We start from the raw sequence: 23,614 nt of genomic DNA, 5'->3' as shown, positions 1-23,614 counted from the left end.
GCTCTCTCACTAAGGGCATATTTCCCAAGAGACTAATTAATCTCTTTGAGACTTTTATTTGTAATACAGGAAGCCGAAAAGATTACCCCCTCAGACAAAAGGTAAGAGGCACCTGAAAGACCAACACCAGACTCCATTGGCAGGTCTCGAGGGCATGGCAGCCCACAAATTTGGCCAAGGTATGTAAGGTTAAGCAGGGACCAGATGAGTCACCTGCAGCTTTTCTAGAGCAGCTCATAGAGGCATTCTGTCAATATTCACGCTATGACTCCAGGGGCTCGGAATATAAAGCTATTATGACAATGGCTCTTATAGACAGGGCTAGTAGAGATATCAGGAAAAAGCTTCAGAGGCTAGAGGGATTTGGTGCAGGTTGCTGAGAAGGTCTGTAGAAGGATTTAGTGTAAGTTGTCTGTAGAGAGATTTAGTACAGTTTGCTGAGACAGGGAGATGGAGGAGGAGAAGAAATGGAGAAAAGGAAAGAAAAAATGACAGAGAAGGAAGCTACAGAGAATCCTGGCTATAATAGTTAGAAAAAGCAGAAAAGAGAGACAGAAAAGGACCAGTGTGCATACTGTAAGGAGAGAGGCCACTGAGCCAGTGTGCCCTAAGAAATAGAAGCCGGGAGCAGGAATTCCCAGGTCGTAGGGAAAGTGTCCCCAAATGGCAAACCCAGGTGTTAGCCCTGGGTGAAGACAGTGACTAGGGGAGATGGGTTTTCTGACCACCTCTCCCAACCCAGGATAACTGTGGGAGTGAAAGAGAAACCCTCTCAGTTCTTGGTGGACACAGGGGCTCAACACTAGGTCTTTCAAGCCAATGGCCCTGTTTCCAAGAAAAGATCTTGGGTCCAAGAAGCCACTGGCACCAAAATGTATTCATGCACTACCAGAAGAGCAGTGGACCTAGGGTTGGGTTGGGTAGCCCATTCATTTAGGGTCACCCCAGACTATTCCTACTCTCTGTTGGAGTAAGACATACTCTCCAAAATGTGGAGAGGGGGCAGATATGCTTTCTGCCCAACGGGCTGCAGCTAACTGGTCCAAAAAGAGAGACTGACCCCTGCTGAAAGTCGCTATAGACAGGAGCAGTTTTCTCCATGGTGGACAGAGATAAGCAGGTGCTGCTATGGTGAATGGCACAAATGTCATCTGGGTAGAAGAATCTTTACCCCCTGGTTTACCCCCTGGTATGTCAACACAGAGAGTGGAGCTCATTGCCCTCACCAAGACCTTGGAACTTGGAACCAACAAGAAAATCAACATCCACATAGATAACAGGTATGCCTTTACCACAGCCCATGTCCACAGGGATATATGCTAAGAGGACTGCTCACAGCAGAGGAAACCAACAGAAAATCTTGGACATCTTAGATGTCCTAATGAAACCAGCCACTGTGAGTATTCACTGCCTAGGATGTCCAAAGGGAAAAGACTCAATGGGCAATAACCAGGCAGAGCAAGTGGCTCCAGGAATGGATATGCAGGAGCCTATACTGGTTATGGGTCTGTAAGAGACACCCACTGGGAAATGGGACAAAATTAAGGAACAGCCTCACTTAAAAATAGGTCTGAGATTGATAGCCACCCTACCAACTATTACCAAGAGAAGGTGCACAACTATTACACAAGAAGGGAGAACTATACTCCCCAGAAAGTAAGCCAAAGACTCACTAGGTCAAATGCACAAATGGACTCATTTAGGGGATTAAAAACCTTGTCCTGGCAGTTTTCCCTTCTTTGACACCCCAACTCTTTTGGTGTCCACTGGGCCCTCCCAGGAGTTGTCCCACAATATGTGATTTGCCTTAAATATTCCAGGCATGCCAGAGACTCCTAACTGCTTCCAGATAGGTGACTGGATATGTATACGAAGGCTTCAGGAACTGTTGCTGGAACCCTGATGAAAAAAACCCTCACCAAATCGACCACAGAGACTGATAATAATGATTAGATAGCTCTCCTACCCTTTGTGCTATTCAGGCCTCTGTTCTCTAGGCTCAAGGCCCTCGAGTGGGTGAGGCAGCAAGCGTGGAAGCAGCTCCAGGAGGCCTACTCAGGAGAAAGACTTGCAAGTCCCACATCACTTCCAAGTTGGAGATTCAGTCTATGTTAGACGCCACTGTGCAGAAAACCTTGAGACTTGGTGGAAAGGCCCTTATTTATCTTGTACTCTTGACCACCCTGCTTTCTGCTTTGATGAGACCCTTTGTAATTTTACTCCTTTGCTTACAATTGGAACCTGTGTGATTAACTGGTTAATAGTTTTTATTAAGGAACGTATAAGTGCTGTGCAGAGTCTTATACTATGCCAACAATAGCAGAGATTAGGGCAGGACAATCCAGAATATATAGAGTCACAGATTTAGTTCTATAGTTCTAAGATTAAAACTATTAACAAGAGAAGGAGTGGGGAATGAGAGACACCCCCCACCCCTAACTCAATGTTTTTAGACCCCTAAACAACTAGCCCAGCACAGAATAACTTGTTTTTCTGCTTTCAGCTTGAGATAGCCCACCCTGTTCTAGTTTCAATGTTTAACTATACAATGCCCCAAGGACATTTGCTCTAGATAATCTCTAACCTTCCTTACTTCCTCATTCTGTACTTCTCTATTCCATGCATAATTTGTCCTCCACCCCTTGCCTTGTGAATTGTGTCCTCCACCCCATGACTTGTGATTTCCCCTGTTTAAATGCCCGACTTCAGTTGCATGGGGTCCCACAGTCCTCTAGCCCTGAGCAGTATATGGCTGTGGACCCCAGAGCTCTGGAATAAAAGAAATCCTCACGTTATTGCATCAAGACTGTTTCTTGGGAGTGATATGGGTGTTGCCTTCCGAGGCGTGGGGTGCTGGGGCACTCTCAGTTTTTGGGGGTCTTACAAGCTCATTTCCTATGGACAGCATTTGGAATGAAAAAGAAAAAAATGTCAAAGGACACAGGATGAACCCGAGAAGGGGGGATAACTAAAGACTGAGCTGTGATGTAGGAATGGGGGCGTTTCAGAGGTAGTCAGAAGGAGTCCCTGGGGACCACACACACACACACACACACACACACACACACATACACACACACACTCACCACCTTTCTGTGGTCACAGAACAACAGACATTCAAGAAAGAAGATGTCCTGGGTAGTTTTTAATGTCCTCTTGACACATTCCAGAGTCACTGAGAAGAGGAGACCTCTCTGGTCTCTGCTGCCCTTGTCCTTGGATCACAGCCCTGCACCACTGCGGCCAGCACAGGACAAAAGTCATGGAGGATTATTCAGCAGCCGGTCTGGGGGAAGTAGCAAGGGAGGTTAAACAGGATGATGCCCTGAGCTCCTCTGAGTGGGGCAGAGGAGGCCTGGTTATAAGTAGGGGGAGGGGCCTCAGATCTTTCCCTCCACCCTTAAAAACTGTCTATGAAGATACAAACCCATTACAGCTGGGAGTTTGAGTTTCTGGTAGGATGTCTGTCTGTGCTGACATTTTGAAAACATCTCCTATGTTCTGAGTGGAAGGTTTGCTGGCCCTCACAGTCAGGGGGTGATAATATTGTCTTGAAGCCATTAAAGACTATTATCCCTCTGTGTCAGTGCCTGTTTATTTAGCTGACCTTAAGGGTGACTCTGAGTTAATCATTGTTGTGTTAATCTGCAAAGATGTCCTCAGACAGAGGGCCTAACAGGACAGATTCTGTGCTTGGGTTTGGATCTGAGGTGATTGCCGTGAACCTGGGGTCTGGTGCAGCTTTTCGGACGAGCTGGGTGTGGGTGGGGTGAACACGCCGCCTACGTTTGGAGGGCTTCAGGAGAAAGGGTGAGTTCACGGTAGGGAGACAACATAGCTGGTGAAGGGCTGGAGACACGGGCACTAGGACCTGAGTCCCCAGAACTCAGAAAAACCTGTATGTGGTGTGCGTGCTCATAATTCCAGTGCTAGGAAAGTGGACACAGGGGCTCCCTGGCCAGCCAGCCCATCCTAACGGGTTCTGAATCAACCCAAGACCTTACCTCAAAATACAAGGATGGCGGCTTAGTCTTTCCTCTATTGCTGTGAAGAGACACCGTGACCAAGGCAACTCTTTGGAAATACTCCTTTGAAAGCACTTTAGCAGTTTCAGAGTCCATTATCACCATGCATGAGAGTGGAACAGTAGCCCAGAGCTGCAACCTCATCTGCAGGCAAAGAGAGAGAGGGAGAGAGAGATTAACAGGGAAGCTCAAATATCTGAGCTTACGGGGCCATTCTTACTCAAACCACCACAGAGAGCAACTAGAGAACAACACCAGAGGTTGACCTCTGACCTCCACACATACATGAACACGTGTGCATGCATACGCATGAACATGTGCTCCCCAGCCGGGCAGTGGTGGCACACGCCTGTAATCCCAGCACTCTGGGAGGCAGAGGCAGGCAGATTTCTGAGTTCGAGGCCAGCCTGGTCTACAGAGTGAGTTCCAGGACAGCCAGGGATATACAGAGAAACTCTGTCTCGAAAAAACCAAATCCAAACAACAACAACAACAAAGAACATGTTTTCACATATAGGAATGCATATATGTGCACACATGTGCTCATAGAGAAGACCCTGCTAGGAAGCTGGGAACCATACCGTGGAAGGGACGTTTCCCAGGGAAGGTCTGCTCTGTGGGCAACGAAGAGGCACACTGAGCAGATCCAGGGAAGCCACGGGGGAGGAACATATCACTTTTTAAGACCTGACAGGAGAGTCCTGATGCCCCTGGGAATTCCCTTTGCTTTTTCCTTTTATTCTTTCTAAGATGGCGTCCTTGTGTTTTGAGATAAGGTCTTACATTGGTCCAGAGCCCCCCTTAGGGAAGGACTGCACATGTACTTGTACATACCTATACATGTGCACATACATACTTATACACAGGCATACATACCCACACATATATGTGTATATATCTCCTTCTCTCTTCTCCTTTATTTTTTCAAATGAGATAGAGTCTCAGAATGTATCCCAGGATTTCCTGGAACCTAATATCTAGCCCAGACTTTCTTCAAAATCATTATCTTTCTGCCTTACAATATGTTGAGGTTACAGGAATACTCTACTATGCCTGAGTGTCTTTCCTTGTGTTTCTTCACTTATTTCTTGGGAATTACCTCAAAGAGATGGGTTGTCAAGTCAGAGGGAAATCTGTGCAGGGCTGACTTGCCTCCTTTTCTGGGCCCTGAACAAATGGTACTTCGTCCATCTCCTATGATATAAGCCCAGGAGTCTGCACCTGCAAACATACCCCATCTCTATTCCACACCCAATCAAGCCATTAATCTTATTGACACAAAGCAAGCCCATAACAAACCAACAAATTGAGCTTCATAGAGATTAGATAATTCCAAAGGTCCTGACAGCTGGAGTTCGCTGACCGGAGTGTGGGTTTGTCTGTACCTTCCCTGCAGAGGAGCATTTGTTAAACAGCTGTTTTTCTCAGTTTAGGATTCACCAGTTTTTTAGACACTGGTTTTGGAGCTCCTTGAAGGGGCTCTGATTCAAGCAGAGAAGAAAGTATAGAGGGATCATAAACCCCCATCTTCCACTGCCCCGTGTTATGTTTTCCCAAGGATTGTTGAAATATTTAGGAAGACAGGAAGAGCCAATGGGGGTCATCACTGGCTCCACGTTCCACATGACCCTTAGGTGTGGTCCTGCTTTCGAGACGTTAGGAGCCCTGGGTAGAAGAGACTATCTAGTCTGGCATGTTCCAGTTTGGGTGAGGTGGCAAACCTCTCTGATACAGTGGGGCCAGTGTTCTATGATATTTGGGTTCTAGACTTTGTGCAGAAAGGCTGGATCCATCAAGTCTGTGTCCTACTTGAAATTTTCTTTATTTTTTTTTAAAAAATATTTATTTTAATTTATATGTCAGTGTGAATGTGTGTGTGTGTGTGTGTGTGTGTGTGTATGTGTATACCGGAGGAAGCCAGGGAAGAACATAGGCTCTCCTGTGGCAGAATTACAGGCAGCTGTAAGGCACCTAACACGGACCCTGGGAACTGTCTCCGGAAGAGCTGAAAGCACAATTAGCCAATGAGCTACAGAAAAGAGTGTGGAGGAGTTTGAATCTACTGCGAATATAAGTAACAGACTTGTGCTTTATAAGGAACATTAGAAAAAGGTATGATGATTTTGAAATATTTTATGTTATGAGAACTAGACAAAGAAATAAAAGGACATTCCCTTACCCACCCCCCAATCCCCATCTAGAAGATTTCTTGTTGCTTTTTCTTCACTCATTATGACAGAATGCACAATCACTGTCTGCAAACTTTCCTGCCCAGGACCCAATTACTAACGGTGATGATGATGTAACGTAACTGAGCTGTCTGGAGCCCTGGAATCAACCTCAGAATTCATCTCTCTGACATTAGGTAGAAAATTTCTTCCTTCAATAAAAGCTGCTGCCCACAGAGACTGGTAAGACATACATCAGTTTAAAGGGTCTCGTGTAGCCCAGCTTGCCTCAGGCTTACCAGGTAGCTGAGGATGACCATGAACTCCTAATCCTCCTGCTTCCACCCTCAAAGGGTTGGGATGCCAGGCATGAGCTCCTTGCCAGGCTCCCACCCTTGGGAAAAGTGTTGCTGTCTGAGAAGGCATCTTTAGAAATCATCATGTTGCCGGGCAGTGGTGGCACACGCCTTTAATCCCAGCACTTGGGAGGCAGAGGCAGGTGGATTTCTTTTGAGGCCAGCCTGGTCTACAGAGTGTGTTCCAGGACAGCCAGGGCCACACAGAGAAACAAACTCAATGTCTCGGGGGAAAAAACAAAACAAAACAAAACAAACCCAAAACAAACAAAAGAAATTGTCATGTATCCATCAGGGAGAAGCCCCGGGTGTTCCTATCAGCTCTGTGAGGCACAGGAAGGCAGCTCTCTCCCGACAGCTCTGTTCCTCTGTGGATGCTGAGGCCCCACATTCTCTCCCTTTAAGCCTCCTTCCAGTCAGACTTTGTTTTATACCTCCTCATTTCTATCGTGGTTGGCATGGAGCGAGGCTTTACCCTGGGAAGCCCTGGGCTCTGGAAGTCACTGCGGCATGGTCTGGAATTCACTCATTGCTTCAGGTTTATAATGCCATCTTGGATACAATTTACCACGTCAGACCTGACTTTTAACTGTAACATTTCATTGAGTTATAACCATACATTGTCAAGAGTGCCATATGCCAGAAACACAGGTGGATACATTTGTGTCTTTCACAGTGTCAGAATGTATTGTAACAATTCCTGAGAGGCAGCAGTGTATAATCCCACTTCCTTGGTAGCATGGCTGGGGCAAATTTTAGTTGCTAATATTAATTCTAATATCATACGGCACACAGCAAATATACTTCTATATCCATATGTGGATGTATAGGTTATAGAATAAATGCACAAGACTTCAGAAGAGTCCAAGAGGCTTCAGACTGTGCTGGCCTGTATTGATAAGACAGCACATCAGATTCCCCAGAGGGACATGCTGCTGAAGTACTTGAGGCTTGAGGGTGGGGCTGCGGAGCTCAGCTGTGCGGTGAGATGCTGAACCCAGACCCAAGAGTGAGACAAGGTCTGAGGCGAAAAATGGAGGTCCAGACTGGCAAACAGGTGAACGGGCAGGCGTTCCACTCTGCTGTGTCAGCAGCAGGAAACCTGGACAGAGCTAGGAACACTTCGTGACACCCCCAGCCCCACCAGGGGTCGGAAGATAGGAGGCATGGCACCATGCCATCTGAGTGTTAGGGGATCAGTGAGGGGGCCACGCCCTTTCCTTCGCTTGGCAGGTCTGATAAATTTTGGAGCCTTGTTCCCCTGATATTATTATAATACGTTGTGTGCCCTCCCTGTCTCAATTTGCCCCAATAAACTGATGGTGAGCTCCTTTCTCCGCCTAGGAATGTTAGGGTCCAAGAATCGCCAGAGAATGATACCCCACACTCAAGGAGCATTTGAAAGCTGGGAGTGTTTAACCAGCTGAGTAACCTGAACGCAGGGGTCTGCCCGTTCGGGAATAGAGGCACCCACAGCAGACCAAACTTGCATTGTCAGGGAAATTTCAGGGAGGGGTATATGCCCTTTTTCCTTGATTGGTGACCTCTAGCTCTAGGAGACTGACTAATTCCACAATTGGTTAGGCACTGGAGACCTCTGGGGCGGTGGGGGGGGGGGGGTTGGGAGTGGGGGTGTGTCACTAATTCATTTTTTTTTTTTTGGTTTTGTTTTTTGTTTTTTGGATTTGGTTTTTCGAGACAGGGTTTCTCTGTATAGCCCTGGCTTTCCTGGAATTCACTTTGTAGACCAGACTGGCCTCGAACTCAGAAATCCTCCTGCTTCTGCCTCCCAGAGTGCTGGGATTACAGGCGTGCGCCACCATCGCCCTTTCAATTTAGCTATCTAATACTTACTTCAGGCCAGATAACAAGGTGTCCTCGGATTGGCTACACGAAGCTGTGGGTGGCTGACCACGGGTTCCTGGATCTGGGTTTTCATTTCTGGGAAAGAGAAACTTAGGCCTAGTCTCCCAAACTGTCTTTTTGTTTGTTTGTTTTTCGAAACAGGGTTTCTCTGTGTAGCCCTGGCTTTCCTGGAATTCACTTTGTAGACCAAGCTGGCCTCGAACTCAGAAATCCACCTGCCTCTGCCTCCCAGAGTGCTGGAATTACAGGTGTACGCCACCACCGCCTGACTTGTCTCCCAAACTGTCAGTTTGCCTGGCTCTGACCTTCGTCTCTTTAGGAATATGTCCTGTGCTGGGCGGGCAGCTCCTAACGGCAGGTGTGGCCATTTCTGGATCTACCTCCTCCTGTGTGCGCAGTCTTCCTTCTCCCTCAGAACAGAATTTTAAAAACTGCTTATAAGTGGTGTCTCACAAAAAATAAAATAAAATAAAAAATAAAAAAAGGCTTGGCAGTGGTGGCGCACACCTTTAATCCCAGCCCTTGGGAGGCAGAGGCAAGTGGATTTCTGAGTTCAAGGTCAGCTTGGTCTACAGAGTGAGTTCCAGGACACCCAGGGAAGGCTACACAGAGAAACCCTGTCTCGAAAAACAAACAAACAAGCAAAATATGGTGTCTCCCAGAGCAATGTACCACCTGAGAAAAACCACTGTTTAAGATACTATGGAGTAACTGGGAGAGGGCAGGGCCTAATCTCCAACACATGTGTACCTCAGCTAAATGATGTGGCGTGGGATAGCAGTGACTCTTAAGCCAGTTAGGGTCACATAGTGAAATCCTGTCTCCATCCAATGAGCTAACCAACCAATGAACCAACCAACTAACCAACCAACTAACCAACCAACCAACTAAACAACCAACTAAACAACCAACCAACCAACGAAATACTGCAATGTTTTTTAGTGCATGGCTGCCACGTAATTTTAGAACAATTTTATTAACTCTCTCTCTCTCTCTCTCTCTCTCTCTCTCTCTCTCTCTCTCTCTCTCTTCCCCACCTCTTCCTTGTTTGTTCCTCTTTTCTCCTCACCACCCAGGTGACCCAGGTGAGCTCAGGGCTGGATGGATGGTGGGCAATCACTCTACCACTTGAGCCATAGAACATCTTAGACATCCAAGGAAGAAACTGTGTACTGATTCACCAGACTGGCCACAACATACCAGCTTCTTTTCAAACTGCACAGTTTTCAAGGTTTGTCTGTGGTATACATATAACTGCCTTTGTTGTGGTGTGTGTGTGTGTGTGTTGTGTGTGTATACATGTGGTGTGTGTGTGTGTATGTGGTGTGTATGTATGGTATGTGAGCCTCTAGGGTGTGTATATTTGTGTGTGTGGTGTGTGAGCCTGTGAGGTGTGTATATTTGTGTGTGTGTGTGTGTATGTATATGTGTATGTGTGTGTGGTATGTGTGTGTGTGTGCTGCTTCAGACTCTGGAGATGCTGGGACCACAGACATGCAGCACAGCGCCTTGCTTCATTTCATCCTATTTCGGATCAGTGCTCCATTGCGTGAACAATAACCCAGGATGTGTCTACATTCATCACCTGAAGCCCGTAGTGCTGCCTGAGTTAAAGCCAGTCTGGACTTCAGTCTCCTGATAACGCAGTACATTTGTCAGAGGATAATTCAGCCATCCATTGTTCACCTGGGCAGTTTCATTCCAAGCACCAGAAAAGAAAAAATGAAAAGAAAGAAAATTTTTTCTTAAAATAAAGAATACGGGCAAAACATGGTCCTGGAAGAGCCTGTTGTCTCCCAGGGAGTTAAGAATGACAAATTCACAGCAAAGACTTCTGCTTAGATTTACTTAAAAGAAAGTTTGTATATCTTCAAAGAGAAGTGACTCTCTTCAACCAAAATACCTCGGAGCACAGTCAGTGGGAGCCTGGCCTGAGGCTGGGCAGCCCGGGTGAGCCTGTGTGGAGATTAGAAGGAAGCGATCAGGTGATCACGGGACAAAACTTCCGTCTGCCCGTGGAAGGATGCTAACTAAGACCTGAGGTCCCGGACCTGAGAGCTCATGCCAGGGCCTGGGTGGAGAGAACCCGTTCCTGCCAGTTGGCTTTGTCCACCACAGTGCTTGTCCTCCTAGTCACCCGCGCCTATACAAAATCTATTACATTATTTAAATGTGATAAAAATTAAAGAGAAAAGGAACCGGTAGAGTGGTTTGTATTTGAGAGTTGACCGCCGGGCAGTGGTGGCGCATGCCTGTAATCCCAGCACTCTGGGAGGCAGAGGCAGGCAGATCTCTGAGTTCGAGGCCAGCCTGGACTACAGAGTGAGTTCCAGGACAGCCAGGGCTACACAGAGAAACCCTGTCTCGAAAAAAAAAAAAAAAAAATCCAAAAAAACAAAACAAAACAAAACAAACAAAAAAAAAAAAAAAAGAGAGAGAGAGAGTTGACCGTGAGGGTGGAGCGCAAGCGCAAGAATGAGATGTGCAAGGCGACAGCCCTGGAAAAACTCAAACTGTTCTTTCTTTACTATGCAAAAACATGCCGTAAAACTTCCAAGTTCTGGCTCTGAGAGATGGCTCAAAGGTTAAGAGCACCGACTGCTCTGCCAGGGGTTCTGAGTTCAATTCCCAGCAACCACATGGTGGCTTACAACCATCTGTAACAGTATCCGACACACTCTTCTAGTGTGTACTCATATAAATAAAAAATAAATAAATCTTTTTTTTTTTTGAGACAGGGTTTCTCTGTGTAGCCCTGGCTGGCCTGGAACTCACTCTGTAGACCAGGCTGCCCTCGAATTTAGAAATTTGCCAGCCTCTGCCTCCCAAGTGTTGGGATTAACGGCGTGCGCCACCCCTGCCCGGCCGAAATAAATCTTAAAAAAAAAAAAAAAAAAAAAAAAAAAAAAAAAAAGAGTCCCAAGTTATGAAACCAGACCCTTGTGCGGTGTATGATTGGGGGAGGGGGAGGGGAGGTAGCAAATGCAAATCAATGCAAAAAAAAAAATGCAATCAGATTTGTCCTCCCCTCCTGTGATACAAATTCCTCTCAGCACCGTGTCCACACCCTGGAGTGAGCCAGAGGTCCGGCTGTAGCTCGGCCGCTGAGCCAGTCGCTGATGCAATCCGCAGCAGAGCGCTCCCGGCTCTCCATCTTCCGCGAGTCCCGACCCTGAGCGCCACGTGTCACGCCGCACGAGCGCCTGCTCCAGAGGAGACTCACATTTGCACTCAGGAGCTGGAACCGCGAGCAATGAAGGTAAGTGTATTGCTGAAGTTCATGCTGGACTGCAGCTACCCACCCGGGATATATCGGACACTCTGTGGAGAGAGGATGGAAGACCAGCTTGCTTTGTCCCTGTCCTGGGCTACTAAGCGTGGGGACCTGGCTTCATGTCCACCCGCAGATGCTCCCTCTCCGGCTCGTGCCCCGGGTCTGTGGAAACGGTACCCAGATTTAGAGGATGCCAAAGCGCCTCTCCCACATTCTTCCGAGGCGGGAAGAGGGACCGTATCCTTGGCCTCTGAGCTGCCCAGAGGTGGGGTTTGGGGAGGATGCTCCGGTGCTCTTCTGAGTAGGTGTAATAGAAGCGGGAGGAGGACCCTCTCGGGTGCCTGCGGAAAGCAAACAGCTCGTCTTTTTAGGGCCAGGCTCCAAGTGGAAGCCTCTGAGAGTTACGGATCACTGGAGCTTCTGAGCAACCTGAAGGACCGCGTTGTATTCTAATGATAATCTGAGGTGGCAGGCCCGCAGGCCACCCTGAGGCATTTTAAGATATTTCCCCGAGCCAGAGCTCTCAGGCTGTCTGAAAAGCTGCCAGATCTGAAAAACTCCCTTTCCTAAGGGAAATGATACCCGGTCGGTTGTGTAGTCACCTAGCTTCCTGGAAGGAATATTCCAGTAATAAAATGTGGGTTTCGGGGAGCAGCAGAGCAGAGCCCCGTTTCAGTTTCTGAGGAGGAGGAAGTGCAAGTTAAAAACTCAGACTGCTCAAGCTCGATGGAGGATTTGGACTGTGCTTGCCTGACAGATGCGCCTTTTCTCTTTTTCTCCCCTCCCTTCCTTTCTCCTCCCCCCTCTCTCTTTCTTTCTCTCTCTTCTTTCCTTTCCTCCCCTCTCTTCCCTTTTTCCCCTCCCATCTTCTCTCTCTCTTTCTTTACATTCTTTACCTTATCTCACTAAATCATATGCATTTATAATTTCTATACACGTGCATTTAACATACTCTCTTTCTTAGTCAGTTGCTCATTCTGTATATATCTACCTTAAAATATCAGTTCCTAGACTCCACAGGTGAGCAGTCTGGGTATAGGGAAAAGCTAGAAGCCACAAACAGGCTGAGCTAAGGGGTTTAGATTCCCCAACTATGGCCCCCTTGACTCCTGTATAACCAGTGAAGGGTGCTAAGCCAAATGCCTACTGCCTTTTTGGGAGGGGGTGGGGCACGGGCGAGTGTTGTGTCTCAGCTTAATTTGCTTTCTGAGTCATAAAGACAAAGGATGGAAAGTTTCTTTTTTTTTTTTTTTGAAAAAAAGTCTCTGAGATCCAGGCTTAGCACCTCTAGTCCCAGTGCTTTGGAGTAGAGAGAAGAATCAGCTCAGGGCCATCCTTGGCTATACAGCAGCCCCTGGCCACCAGGCTTCAGGGAACCCTCAGGGTTGGGGGGCTGAGGGGATGGGGGAGTCTGTGTGTAAGAATTATTTCCAGCTCATTGGATTCTGATGTTTTATATTTGAAATGGGTTGGAACTTTTTGAAAGGAAGTTAAGAACTTAATCCAAACTGATAAAGCTTTCTGGTGTGCCTGTGATGTTGTGTGACGGCGTGGCTCTGCCCGTAGCACACACCTTTAATCTCTCCTAAACAAAGAAGGTAAAGTTAGTTTGTAGAAGAAAACATCCATGTTGGGAAGTGCTGACAATTAGAGTGGCAAAGTGATGGATCAGAGAAAGTTTGTTTTGTTTTGTTTTGTTTTCCCCCCAAGACAGGATTTCCCTGTGTAGCCCTGGCTGTCCTGGAACTCACTCTGTAGACCAGGCTGGTCTCAAACTCAGAAATCCGCCTGCCTCTGCCTCCCAAGTGCTGGGATCAAAGGCGTGCGCCACCACCACCCAGCCAGAATTGACAGGATAAGATACACCCAACTCTCACAAGAACAGAGAATAACACTACTTAAGAGAGAGCAGTAGAGAAGAAGGCAGTTTTACCAGGACAGTTATAGAGAGAACAAGCCAGACACAGGTGAAGACAGAATAAGACAGTGAATGAGAAGGAGCCAGACGATTAGAGGAATTGCCAAAGTTTGTATGAGGCTAAGCAGAGCAATTCAATCAGAAGCTGACAGAAGCAAGTTTGAATCAGTCAGCTTGGAGAGGAGCTTGAGCCAGAGTAGCTGAGTTGAATCAACCAGCCAGAGCTCGGAAGGGACTAGAAAGGGTGAGCTTATTGAGTGGCAAGTCTCAGAGGCTGGAGACATTCCAGGCCGAGATAAGATTGTACAGAGGCTTGAAGCTTCAGGGTCTGCTTAGGTTAGCAGATGGAGGAGGCAGTAAGCCAGCAGACCACAGTTACTTCAGGAGAAAAAAAGTTACTTTTACACTGACTCCCTCAGTTACTTTTGTAATTGTAAGTTTTATTCTGTCTCATTTGTGTCCATGAAGGAACTTCTTGGAAACTTACCAACCGAGAGGTTGGGGCTATTCTGACAACCTCAAGTGCAGAAATAAAGCTGCCTGGGCATCTGGGTTGGCTGCGCCTTTTGGGGTTTCGGGATGCATGCTTCATAGAAAACCTTTTGTGGTGTTGCAGTGGGATGACTGGCAAAAGAGTCCTCTCTATTCCTCCAAAGGCTTCTACTCACATTTTTTTATTTAAAATGTTTATCTTTATGTGTATGGGTGCTTTAGCTGCATGTAAATCTGTGTCCCAGGTGCTTGCCAGAAGAAGGAACTGTAGTTACCATGAGTCACCGTATAGATGCTGGGTATCAAGCCCAGGTCTCCAGCAGGAGCAGCCAGTGTTCCTGCTCCCTGATCCATCCCTCCAGGCCCTAGAGAAGAGCTTTTGAGAGTCTGTCTTCTCCGTTCACTATGGGGGTCACTAGGGTAGAAATGAAGAGAGGAGGCTTGGTGGCAATCACCTTTGCCTGTGGACCCATCTCACTGAGCCATTGTCTTTGGTGAGCATGTTTATGATATGTATGTGCATGTGCCTGCATGTTTATGTATGTAAGTACATGCATACACATGCCAACACTTATGTGTGGTGGTCAGAGAGCAACTTCTCACAGTCTTTGTCTTCCTTGTGTGAAACAGAGTCTCTGTTGTTAGCCACTGAGTATGTCAGGGAAGCCAGCCTGTGAGTTTCCAGGAATCCAACATGCATTGCCTCACTTGGTTGTATTAAGCTCTGGGGATATGACGTCAGATCCTTGTGGTTCTGCTTTACCCACTGAATCACCCAGCCCCTATGATTTCTTTGAATATGTAATAATTCTAGGGTAAACGTCAGTGCACACTAAGGAGCTTCTGTTAACGTACTGAGATGGTGGGACCTGTGTGTTTGATGTCATTGCCCCAGCTCCCCTCATCTCTGTGGGACAGACATGGCACTCCCCCCAAGCATAGGAGAATCTTGCTGAGGCTCCCATTTCTCAGCTGTAACGTGGGCAGCTGTGGCTTTGTCACTGCATCTCTGGAACAGCTGACCTTTGCTCTAAGGGTTTGCAGTGTACAATAACCAGGTCTCCCCGGCTGGGTGTCTGGAGCCCGCCACTGTCTGGTGTTCTAAGGGTTTACAGTGTGTGGTGACCTGGCCTCCTTTTGGGCGTCTGGACACACAGCTGGTGAGAAAGTGCTCATTCAGCCAAGCCCGTTAAAACTAGGTTCTATTTAAACCAACAGAGACACATGTGAGAATTGCAGCCCGATTTAATATTTCTTTTCTTTTTCTTAAAGATGTATTTATTTTATGTATATGAGTACACCTTTGCTCTCTTCAGACACACCAGAAGAGGGCATCGGATCCCATTACCGATAGTTGTGAGCCATCATGTGGGTGCTGGGAATTGAACTCTGGACTTCAGCTTTTAGGACTGGAGAGATGGCTGGCTGGTTAAGAGTGCTTGCTGCTCCTACCAAGCCCTGGGATTTGGTTCCCAGCACTCATTTTGTGTAGCGCACAACCACCTGTAGCTCTAGTTACATGGAGTCTGATGTCATATGGCCTCCAGAGCTCCAGAGCAGAAGTGTTCTTACCCGTGCGCAGACGCACATACAATAAGCCCAAAGTTGGGATTTAGGATGTGCTGGTCCGCAGGCACAACTCTGAGGACCCATTGGGTTCCCTGTGTGAATGTGAGCTGAAGAAGAACTTTGAAGACAGACAGACAGACACCAGTGTGAAGTTGAGCACTGTTCTGAGTAGATCTTTGGAATCACTCACTGATTTACGTTACTTTTAGAATCGAATGTGTATGCCCTTAAAATAGCTTAGAAGTTAGACATCTTACCTGCAACAGCATGACGTATCTCACAAACACGTTTCTATCATACAGGCTGTGGATTTTTTTTTTTAAGCCATAAAAATGGTTTTCCCCAAAACATTTCTCTTGTGCTTCCTGGTTAACCGGAAAGATTATTAAAAGGCATTAACTCTTTTTTATTTTTATAAAGATTTATTTTATTTTTTTATATTTGTGTGTGTATGTAAATGTGTTTACCACATGTCTGCGGGTGCTGTCAAAGGGCAGACGATGGCTTTGGAGCCCCTAGAATGGGAACTACCGATGTTTGTAAGCAGCCTGATGGGGTGCTGGGTACTGAGTTCAGATTCCCCGGAAGAGCAGCAAGTGCTCTTTACTGCTGAGCCATCTCTCCAGGCCCGACTTTTGTTTGTTAGTATGGTGACCATGGAGTGTGGGGTGACCATGGAGTATGGGGTTACCATTGGTTGAGTGTGGGTACTGTTGAGTATGGCTACCACTGAGTATGATTACCACTGAGTTGGGGGTTATCACCAAGTGGGGGGTCACCACAGAGTGTGAGATATCCTCCACCATGTGCTGACATACTTCAGGAAAGAGAAAATGTTAAATAATAATATTCTGGAAATACAGAAAAAGAATCAAAGTAAACAGAAAAGACAGACATAAGGGGAAAAAATGGAAGAAAAGAGCCAACCATGGTGGTACGAACTTGTAATCCTGTAATTAGGAACCAAAGCAGGAGGTTTGCCAAAAATCTGAGGTCAGTCTAGGCTAAATATTCAGTACAAGACCAGGTAGGGCCACATGTATCCCAAGACCTTCGCTCTAATGCAAACAGAGAAACAAACATACAAAAACTCAAAACAAGAAGAAATGAAAGAAAAAAAAAACCCAGGAAATTATATAAGGTCATAATTACACAATAAGCAATAGTTTCAAGTTATACTAAAAACCAGTTAACTTGTTGTACATTAAATGCAGTCTTAGATTAATTGAAAAAAAAAAGCTGTTGAAGTTTGATCCACTGCTGTATACTGCAACGCTAAATTCTGTAAATTGATGGTCTTGGCCTATAAGCGAATTCTCATGTTTATAAGCTTTTGTTGTGCAAACATTGTTCCTTGATTTATAACTATTGGTTAAATAAATTGGCTACAGCCAATTACTGGAGGGATGAGAGGTCGGTGTGTTTTGAGTTACTTGGTTGGGGAGTGAGGGGACCTGGAGGAGAATGTGGAAGGGGAGGGGAGGAGAAAGCCACAGTGGGGGAAGGACCATGAATGTGCGGCCAGGACTGTGTCTGGTGGTACACCCCCGGAGAGATAGCCAGGGCAGCAGTTAGAAAAGTTGATTGGGGTTACCTCTCGGTAATTGTCAAACCAAATAAAATAACCATAGTCTGGGTCTCATTCATCTTTAAGCTAGTCGGGGATAATAAGCTTAAGGTAGTTAGTTATCTGATACACAAGCCAGCTCTTTATTGTTTTGATGTATGAATGTTTTATGAAAATTATTTTGATGATGTGTGTTATTCCAGATGTATGAACCTGACTATTTGATGAGTTGGCGCTGTTCTGGACCTTACAGTGAGCCTCTGATGTTTTGGCCCTGATGTTCACCTATGGAAGTCTTGTTTGGTTTTGGTTCTTTGAGACAGTCTCATGTAGCCCTCTGTGAGGGCTACACACGTACACCGGGAGCTTCTGGTGCAGATTTTGAGGTCAAATACTGATTCGTTATGAGCACAAATGTGTAAGTGTACTGTTGGGATGCTCACCCAGAAAAGCTACAGTTGTTTGGCAAAGAATCACAGCAGAAATGTGGTTTGCATCCATCCGGCACCAGTTTGCTGAGCATTCCATCACCGCCCAGAAGGGGAATTCTGCCAAGTCTGCTCCTTTCTGATTAGCTGGATGGGGTGATCGTTTTCTGAATGTTAGTTCAGCAAATTGTGAAATCTTAGTAAGTACTTCTTTGAACTCTGAAGATAAAAGATGAGTTAGAATAGAGGGTGGAGCACAGTGATGGAAGCCTGCCATCTAGGCATTCGCTGTGAAGGTGGAGACAGACAGGAGGGTCATTCAAGGTCACTCTAAGATAAGTAGAAAGTCGAGGCCTGCCTGAGTTGTATAGAATTTAAGATAACTACACCCATAAAGTACTCTGGCAGGGTGGTGGCGCACACCTTTAATCCCAGGACTTAGGCAGAGGCAGGCGGATTTTTGAGTTCGAGGCCAGCCTGGTCTACAGAGTGAGTTCCAGGACAGCCAGGGCTATACAGAGAAACCCTGTCTCAAAAAACAAAAAAAACAACAAAAAAACAAAAGTACTCGGGAGGCAGTGTCTTGTTAGGGTTTCGATTATTGTGAAGAGACACCATGACCACAGCAACTCTTACACAAGAAACCATTTAATTGGGGCTGGCTCACAGTTCAGACATTCAATCCATTATCATCATGGCCGGAAGCATGGCAGCATGCAGGCGGACATGGTGCTGGAGAAGGAGCTGAGAGTTCTACATCTGGCCCGAAGGCAGCAGAGGGAGAGTGTCTTCCACACTGGGCATAGCTTGAGCACATGAGACTTGAACCCCACCTCCACAGCCAGGCCACACCTAACAGTGCCACTCCTTAGGACCAGGAAATCAAACACATGCTTCTATGGGGACCACTCCTATTCAAACTACCACATTCCTATTAAATGTTTCTTTTCAATATTAATATTCCTACTAGCCAATATTAAATTTATTAAATTTATAGGGGCTGGAGAGATGGCTCAGCAGTTAAGAGCACAGGCTGCTCTTCCAAAGGTCCTGAGTTCAAATCCCAGCAACCACATGGTGGCTCACAACCATCCATAATGAGATCTGACTCCCTTTTCTGGAGTGTCTGAAGACAGCTACAGTGTACTCACATATAATAAATAAATAAATCTCAAAAAAATTAAAATTAATTACCCTAATGTTTGCTCTATGCTTGCTTCTCCTGACAGCTTTTTTGTTTGTTTGTTTTTTCAAGACAGGGTTTCTCTGTGTTGCCTGGGCTGTCCTGAAACTCTTTCTGTAGACCAGATTGGCCTTGAACTCAGAAATCCGCCTGCCTCTGCCTCCCAAGTGCTGGGATTAAAGGCATGTGCTACCACTACCCAGCCCTGACAGCTTTACGAAGGATTTTCATGCATATTTTATTTTTTTACATTTATTCATTTCATTTTGTGCACACCTCAATGTGTGCATGTGTGTTTGAGCAAACAAGTACTGAAAGAATAGAAAATACAGCCTAACTCCAGACTTCTAAGGAGCCCCAAACACTTCATATTCCCACTCTTTGTGCTCTTTGTTGGAAACTAGGTAAAAGGTCATATTCAAGAGCCCGCCCTTTGTTCAGAGCTAGGCAAAAAGGCCTTGAATAGGTGATCCTGGCCCCACAAGGTAACTGGAAAAGAGCTATTTCTTTTCTTGCTTCTGTAAACTGCTTACACCATTACCCCTATCCAGGAGTTCAGGCAGCTATAGACTCCAAGAAAATAGGAAACTAATTGGTCCTCTGAGCGTGGGCTCCACTGATTGGCCTAAAACCTATGGAGTGGTACAAATCAATTGGCTCGCATTTCGTGGGCTCTCCATGCTAAGAAATGATTGTTTTGTGATTCGCGGGCTTTGTTGTAAACTTATAAAAGCTGTTGCAATTCGGCACTGGGGTCCACAGTCCTCTAACCCTGCATGGTGTACGGCTGTGGAACCCAGAATTCTGGAATAAAGAAATCCTCATATTATTGCATCGAGACTGTTTCTCGCACGTGATTTGGGGGTCGCCTTTTGAAGTGTGGGGTGCTGGGGCGCCCTCGGTTTTGGGGGGTCTTACAGTACTACAAGTTTGAGGGCAGTCAGGACAACGTGAGCTCCCATCTCAAAACAAACAAACAAACAAACAAAAAGCCCTCCTTCCCAATAAAAGAGGATATAAATGTGTCTTTAATGTACTAGTTATATAATGCAATAATGACTTGCAAACAGTAGCTGGTTTAATTCTCATATACTTAAACCTTATCACAGGTAGCTCTTTCTGAGGATACTAGGCAGGATTTACACTATGTAACTTAAGTGTTACCTTACTGTTTTTTAATAAAACAATATTTTGTATTGAGTATTGTGTGGTTGTGTGCAAGCCAGAGCGCATGGAGGTGAGGGGACAGTTTTGGGAAGTCAGTTCTCTCCTCTCACCACGGGGTTCCCCAGGGCAGACCTCAGGTTCCCAGGCTTGGCAGCAAGCACCTTTCCCCTTGGAGTCTTTCCTTGACTCCACATTATTCTAAGTCTTGAGAAACGGCTATGCTGAGAGGGGGCAGGGTGGCAAACACAATAAAGTATAATGGAGTTGAATTCTGCAATGCGCAGAGTATAGTGGTATCCAAAAGATTAATACAGAAAGGTCCAGGAAGGTGGGACCCTGGAGTTGAACTGGGAAAGATGATCACATGCCCAGGGGAGTAAGTCGATCACATGACTGGACTAGGGGAGTGAGATGATCACATGACCAGGAAGTAAGAGCATCATTCACTTGCATCCAACCCCCCCGACTTCTGAGTGGAGACTTCCCCTCACTCTCTGAAATCTGTTAATCATGCTCTCTTCAAACCCTTTATCTCCCTGAGATGTTCCAGTGCTCCTGACCCTTGTGAGGTCATCTCTATCGCAGCCTTCAAGGCAGAGAGGTAGCTGATCCCTTCCCTCTGGCTTGGAGAGGAATGGTCACAGCTAGCCCAGCCAGTGCTGTTTTGTGTAACTACCTCTCTGTGCTGTTCATAGCCTGTGCTGTCTCTTCCTCCTAACCATAGCTAACATCCCTGGCCCTTGGCTTCCACCCACAGATTCTACCACGTGCCTCTCAGGCACTGGAAAATGGTGGCAGACAGCACAGCTAACAGCAGAGGGGGAACTCTGTCCCTGGCTTTCTTTTGACTCAGAATGATGACCTCGGTTTACTGTAATGTGCACATGAAGCACATAAGACGTCATGTGACACTGTGTAAGCCTCTGACCCTACTGAGGCCTTGGTAAGTGACACAGAGGTCCTGTGCAGCCAGAGTGTGTGTGTGAGTGTGTATGCATGTTTATGCGTGTGTGAGACCATGTGAGAGCGAGAGAGAGTGCAGTGTGTGTGTGTGTGTGTATGTGTGTGTGAACTCAGCTGTACTCTACGGGATCTGCCAGTCTGATTTTCTTTTCTGTTTTAAACCTTAAAAAAATATTTATTATATTTTTCAAAATTGTGTGTGTGCATGAGTGTGTGTGTGTGTGTGTGTGTGAGTGTGCACATGTGAGTGTACTTACCCCAGAATCTAGAAGAGGGCACTGGATCTCTTGGAGCTGGAGTGACAGGTGGTTGTAAGCAACTTCATGGATGCTGAGAACTCAACTTGGGTCCTTTGGAAGAGCAACAACTGCTCTTAACTATGGATCCAATCTCGTCAGTTTGGGGAACCCCGTGATAGTTTGATCATTTTCTCACAATTCAGAAATTCTACAACAGATTGTTCAAGATAAGCTCAGGCTCCTTGAGACCCTGGCCTTAAAAGGAACAAACTCAAAAAATTAAAAAAAAACAAAAAACCTCGTAACACTAAACATTATTAAAGACGCCCCATTCACTTGCTTCCTAAACTGGGACTGTCATATATCAGGCTTTCTTACAGGGGTAAAACTGCTATGAAATTGGCAAAAAATTAGCCCCCTTGTGCTTTAGAGGCACAGAAGGAAACCAACTTAAGTAAATTTCAACTCTTGGGAGGTCCGGCTGCATCTGAACATTTAAGGAGCCTCAGTGGTAAACTGGTTTTTCTGTGTTTGACTCTTCCATCCAGGAAAGGCTAACCAGCCAGCTTCCTCAGGAAATCGGACAGCCTCATGATGTAGTGGCATAGTTTGCTAAAAGTCCCTGTGGATGTGTAAGCTCAACTTTGTCCGTTCCGCCCAGGGCTCTCATTACCCCAGGCCTCGACAGTGCTCTGTGGAGCTCAGGTCCTGTGGTTCTTTTCTGCTCCCCAAGTTATGTATAGCTCAGGTTTCACAAATGACAATCTGGTGAGTCGTCTAATGGCCACCGCCTGGGACAGCTCAGGAAGAGCAGACTCATCACTGCCACAAGCCAAAACAAGAAAACAGGCAAAAGTCATGTCTGTGGAAGTTGAACTAAGGCAAAATATCCCACGAAGAGGTAGAGACAATGTACTGAACTACCCCAGCTGATCTAAAGCTGCCACTGTAACAGCCACATTTAAAACTTGCTTTTGTTTTGTCTGATCATTTGAAACAGAGTTTCAACTAGTTGCTCTGGTTGGCCAGGAAGTCACTATGTAGACCAGGCTCCAACACACCTGCCTCAGCAGCCTCTTGAGTGCTGGGGTAAACGATGCACCTCAAATGCAGGTCCCTCATGCTTCTCAACTCTCTCTCAGCTGCTGGAATTAAAGATGTGTCCCGTTAATGGTGAAGAGGACAGTAGCTAGGATTCACCGGCAGCAGGTTTCTGGACTCACAGAGGACACATGCTCAGGGGTGGTGAGAAACAACCTAAAGTGGGGGCTCCAACCCCAGGGTGAGAACTGACACAGGCTGGGGCCAAAGCTGGGGTTCCTGGACACTCAGGTGCCTCTGGGAACCTCAAGGAGTTGGGAACAGAGGGGGCCCATGGCCCAGTGATGAGTCCTGGGATGGGGGATGGGGGGGTAGAAATCCAACTTAGTTCAGGGATGAGCTTCTAGAGGGCAGAGGGTCTTGGAGATTTAGTCAGTGGGGCTCTGTTGTAAGACCCCAAAAACCGAGGGTGCCCAAGCACCCCACACACCCCGGAAGGCGACACCCAAATCACTCGTGAGAAACGGTCTCAATGCAATAGCATGAGGATTTCTTTATTTCCAGAATTCTGGGTTCCATAGCCGTGCACCACTCAGGGTTAGAGGACTATGGACCCCAAGTGCCGAATTGTGACAGCTTTTATAAGTTTACGACAGAGCCCGCAAATCACAAACCAATTATTTCTTAGCATGGAGAGCCCGCGAAATGCGAGCCAATTGATTTGTACCACTCCATAGTTTTTAGGCCAATCAGTTTAAATTATCGGAGCCCAGGCTCAGTGGACCAATTAGTTTCCTATAATGTCTACAGCTGCATGAACTCCTGCTTAGGGGTAATGGCGTAAGTTTACAGAAGCAAGATAAGCTTAGCCCATTTCCAGTTACCCTATGGGGCCAGGATCACCTATTCTAGTGCTTTCTGCTAGGTCTAAACAAAGGGCGGGCTCTGGAATGTGACCTTTTACCTAGTTTCTAACAAAATGAGATAGCATTTTAAACTCCTGATTTCTTGGGGTCATTAGAGTTAGGCTGTATTATTTTCTATCCTTTCACTGTAAGACAAAGGCTCTCCCCTCCCCCCCCCCACAGGTTCTTGATGAGAGAGATAGTCCCTATTTGTCCATACTGTTTATTCATGATAAAAATGGGGTACAAAGAACTTACTTTGCAGAAAGGAGTGTCAGGGAAGGGAAGCTCATTGGCCAAACCCTCTGGACAGGCCATCTAGATACCTCATTAGTATGAAGAATTCCGTGTTCTGTGCTACGTGACAAGTTAGTTGTCAAGATCCTCAAGGGGGGGGGGGGGTGTGTCACAGTCATGTGCTCCGGGACAGGAAACTGGGTCAGGAGTTCATGA

General features: G+C 46.4%; 1 protein-coding gene across 1 annotated transcript in view; it reads left to right on the top strand.

Annotated features, from left to right (window-relative positions):
* The first annotated feature begins 11,444 nt into the window (after window positions 1-11,444).
* Window positions 11,445-23,614, top strand: part of Bcat1 (branched chain amino acid transaminase 1) — a 75,024-nt gene continuing 62,854 nt past the window's right edge. Inside the window, exon 1 of the mRNA XM_052175246.1 lies at window positions 11,445-11,674. Coding sequence (XP_052031206.1) covers window positions 11,669-11,674 — 6 coding nt within the window. The 5' untranslated portion in view covers window positions 11,445-11,668. The remainder of the gene's footprint in view (window positions 11,675-23,614) is intronic.

Source organism: Apodemus sylvaticus, chromosome 2, assembly GCF_947179515.1.
Source record: "Apodemus sylvaticus chromosome 2, mApoSyl1.1, whole genome shotgun sequence".
Classification (NCBI taxonomy): domain Eukaryota; kingdom Metazoa; phylum Chordata; class Mammalia; order Rodentia; family Muridae; genus Apodemus; species Apodemus sylvaticus.
The sequence above is the reverse complement of the archived record's forward strand: the minus strand, read 5'-3'. Positions and strand labels throughout refer to the sequence as shown.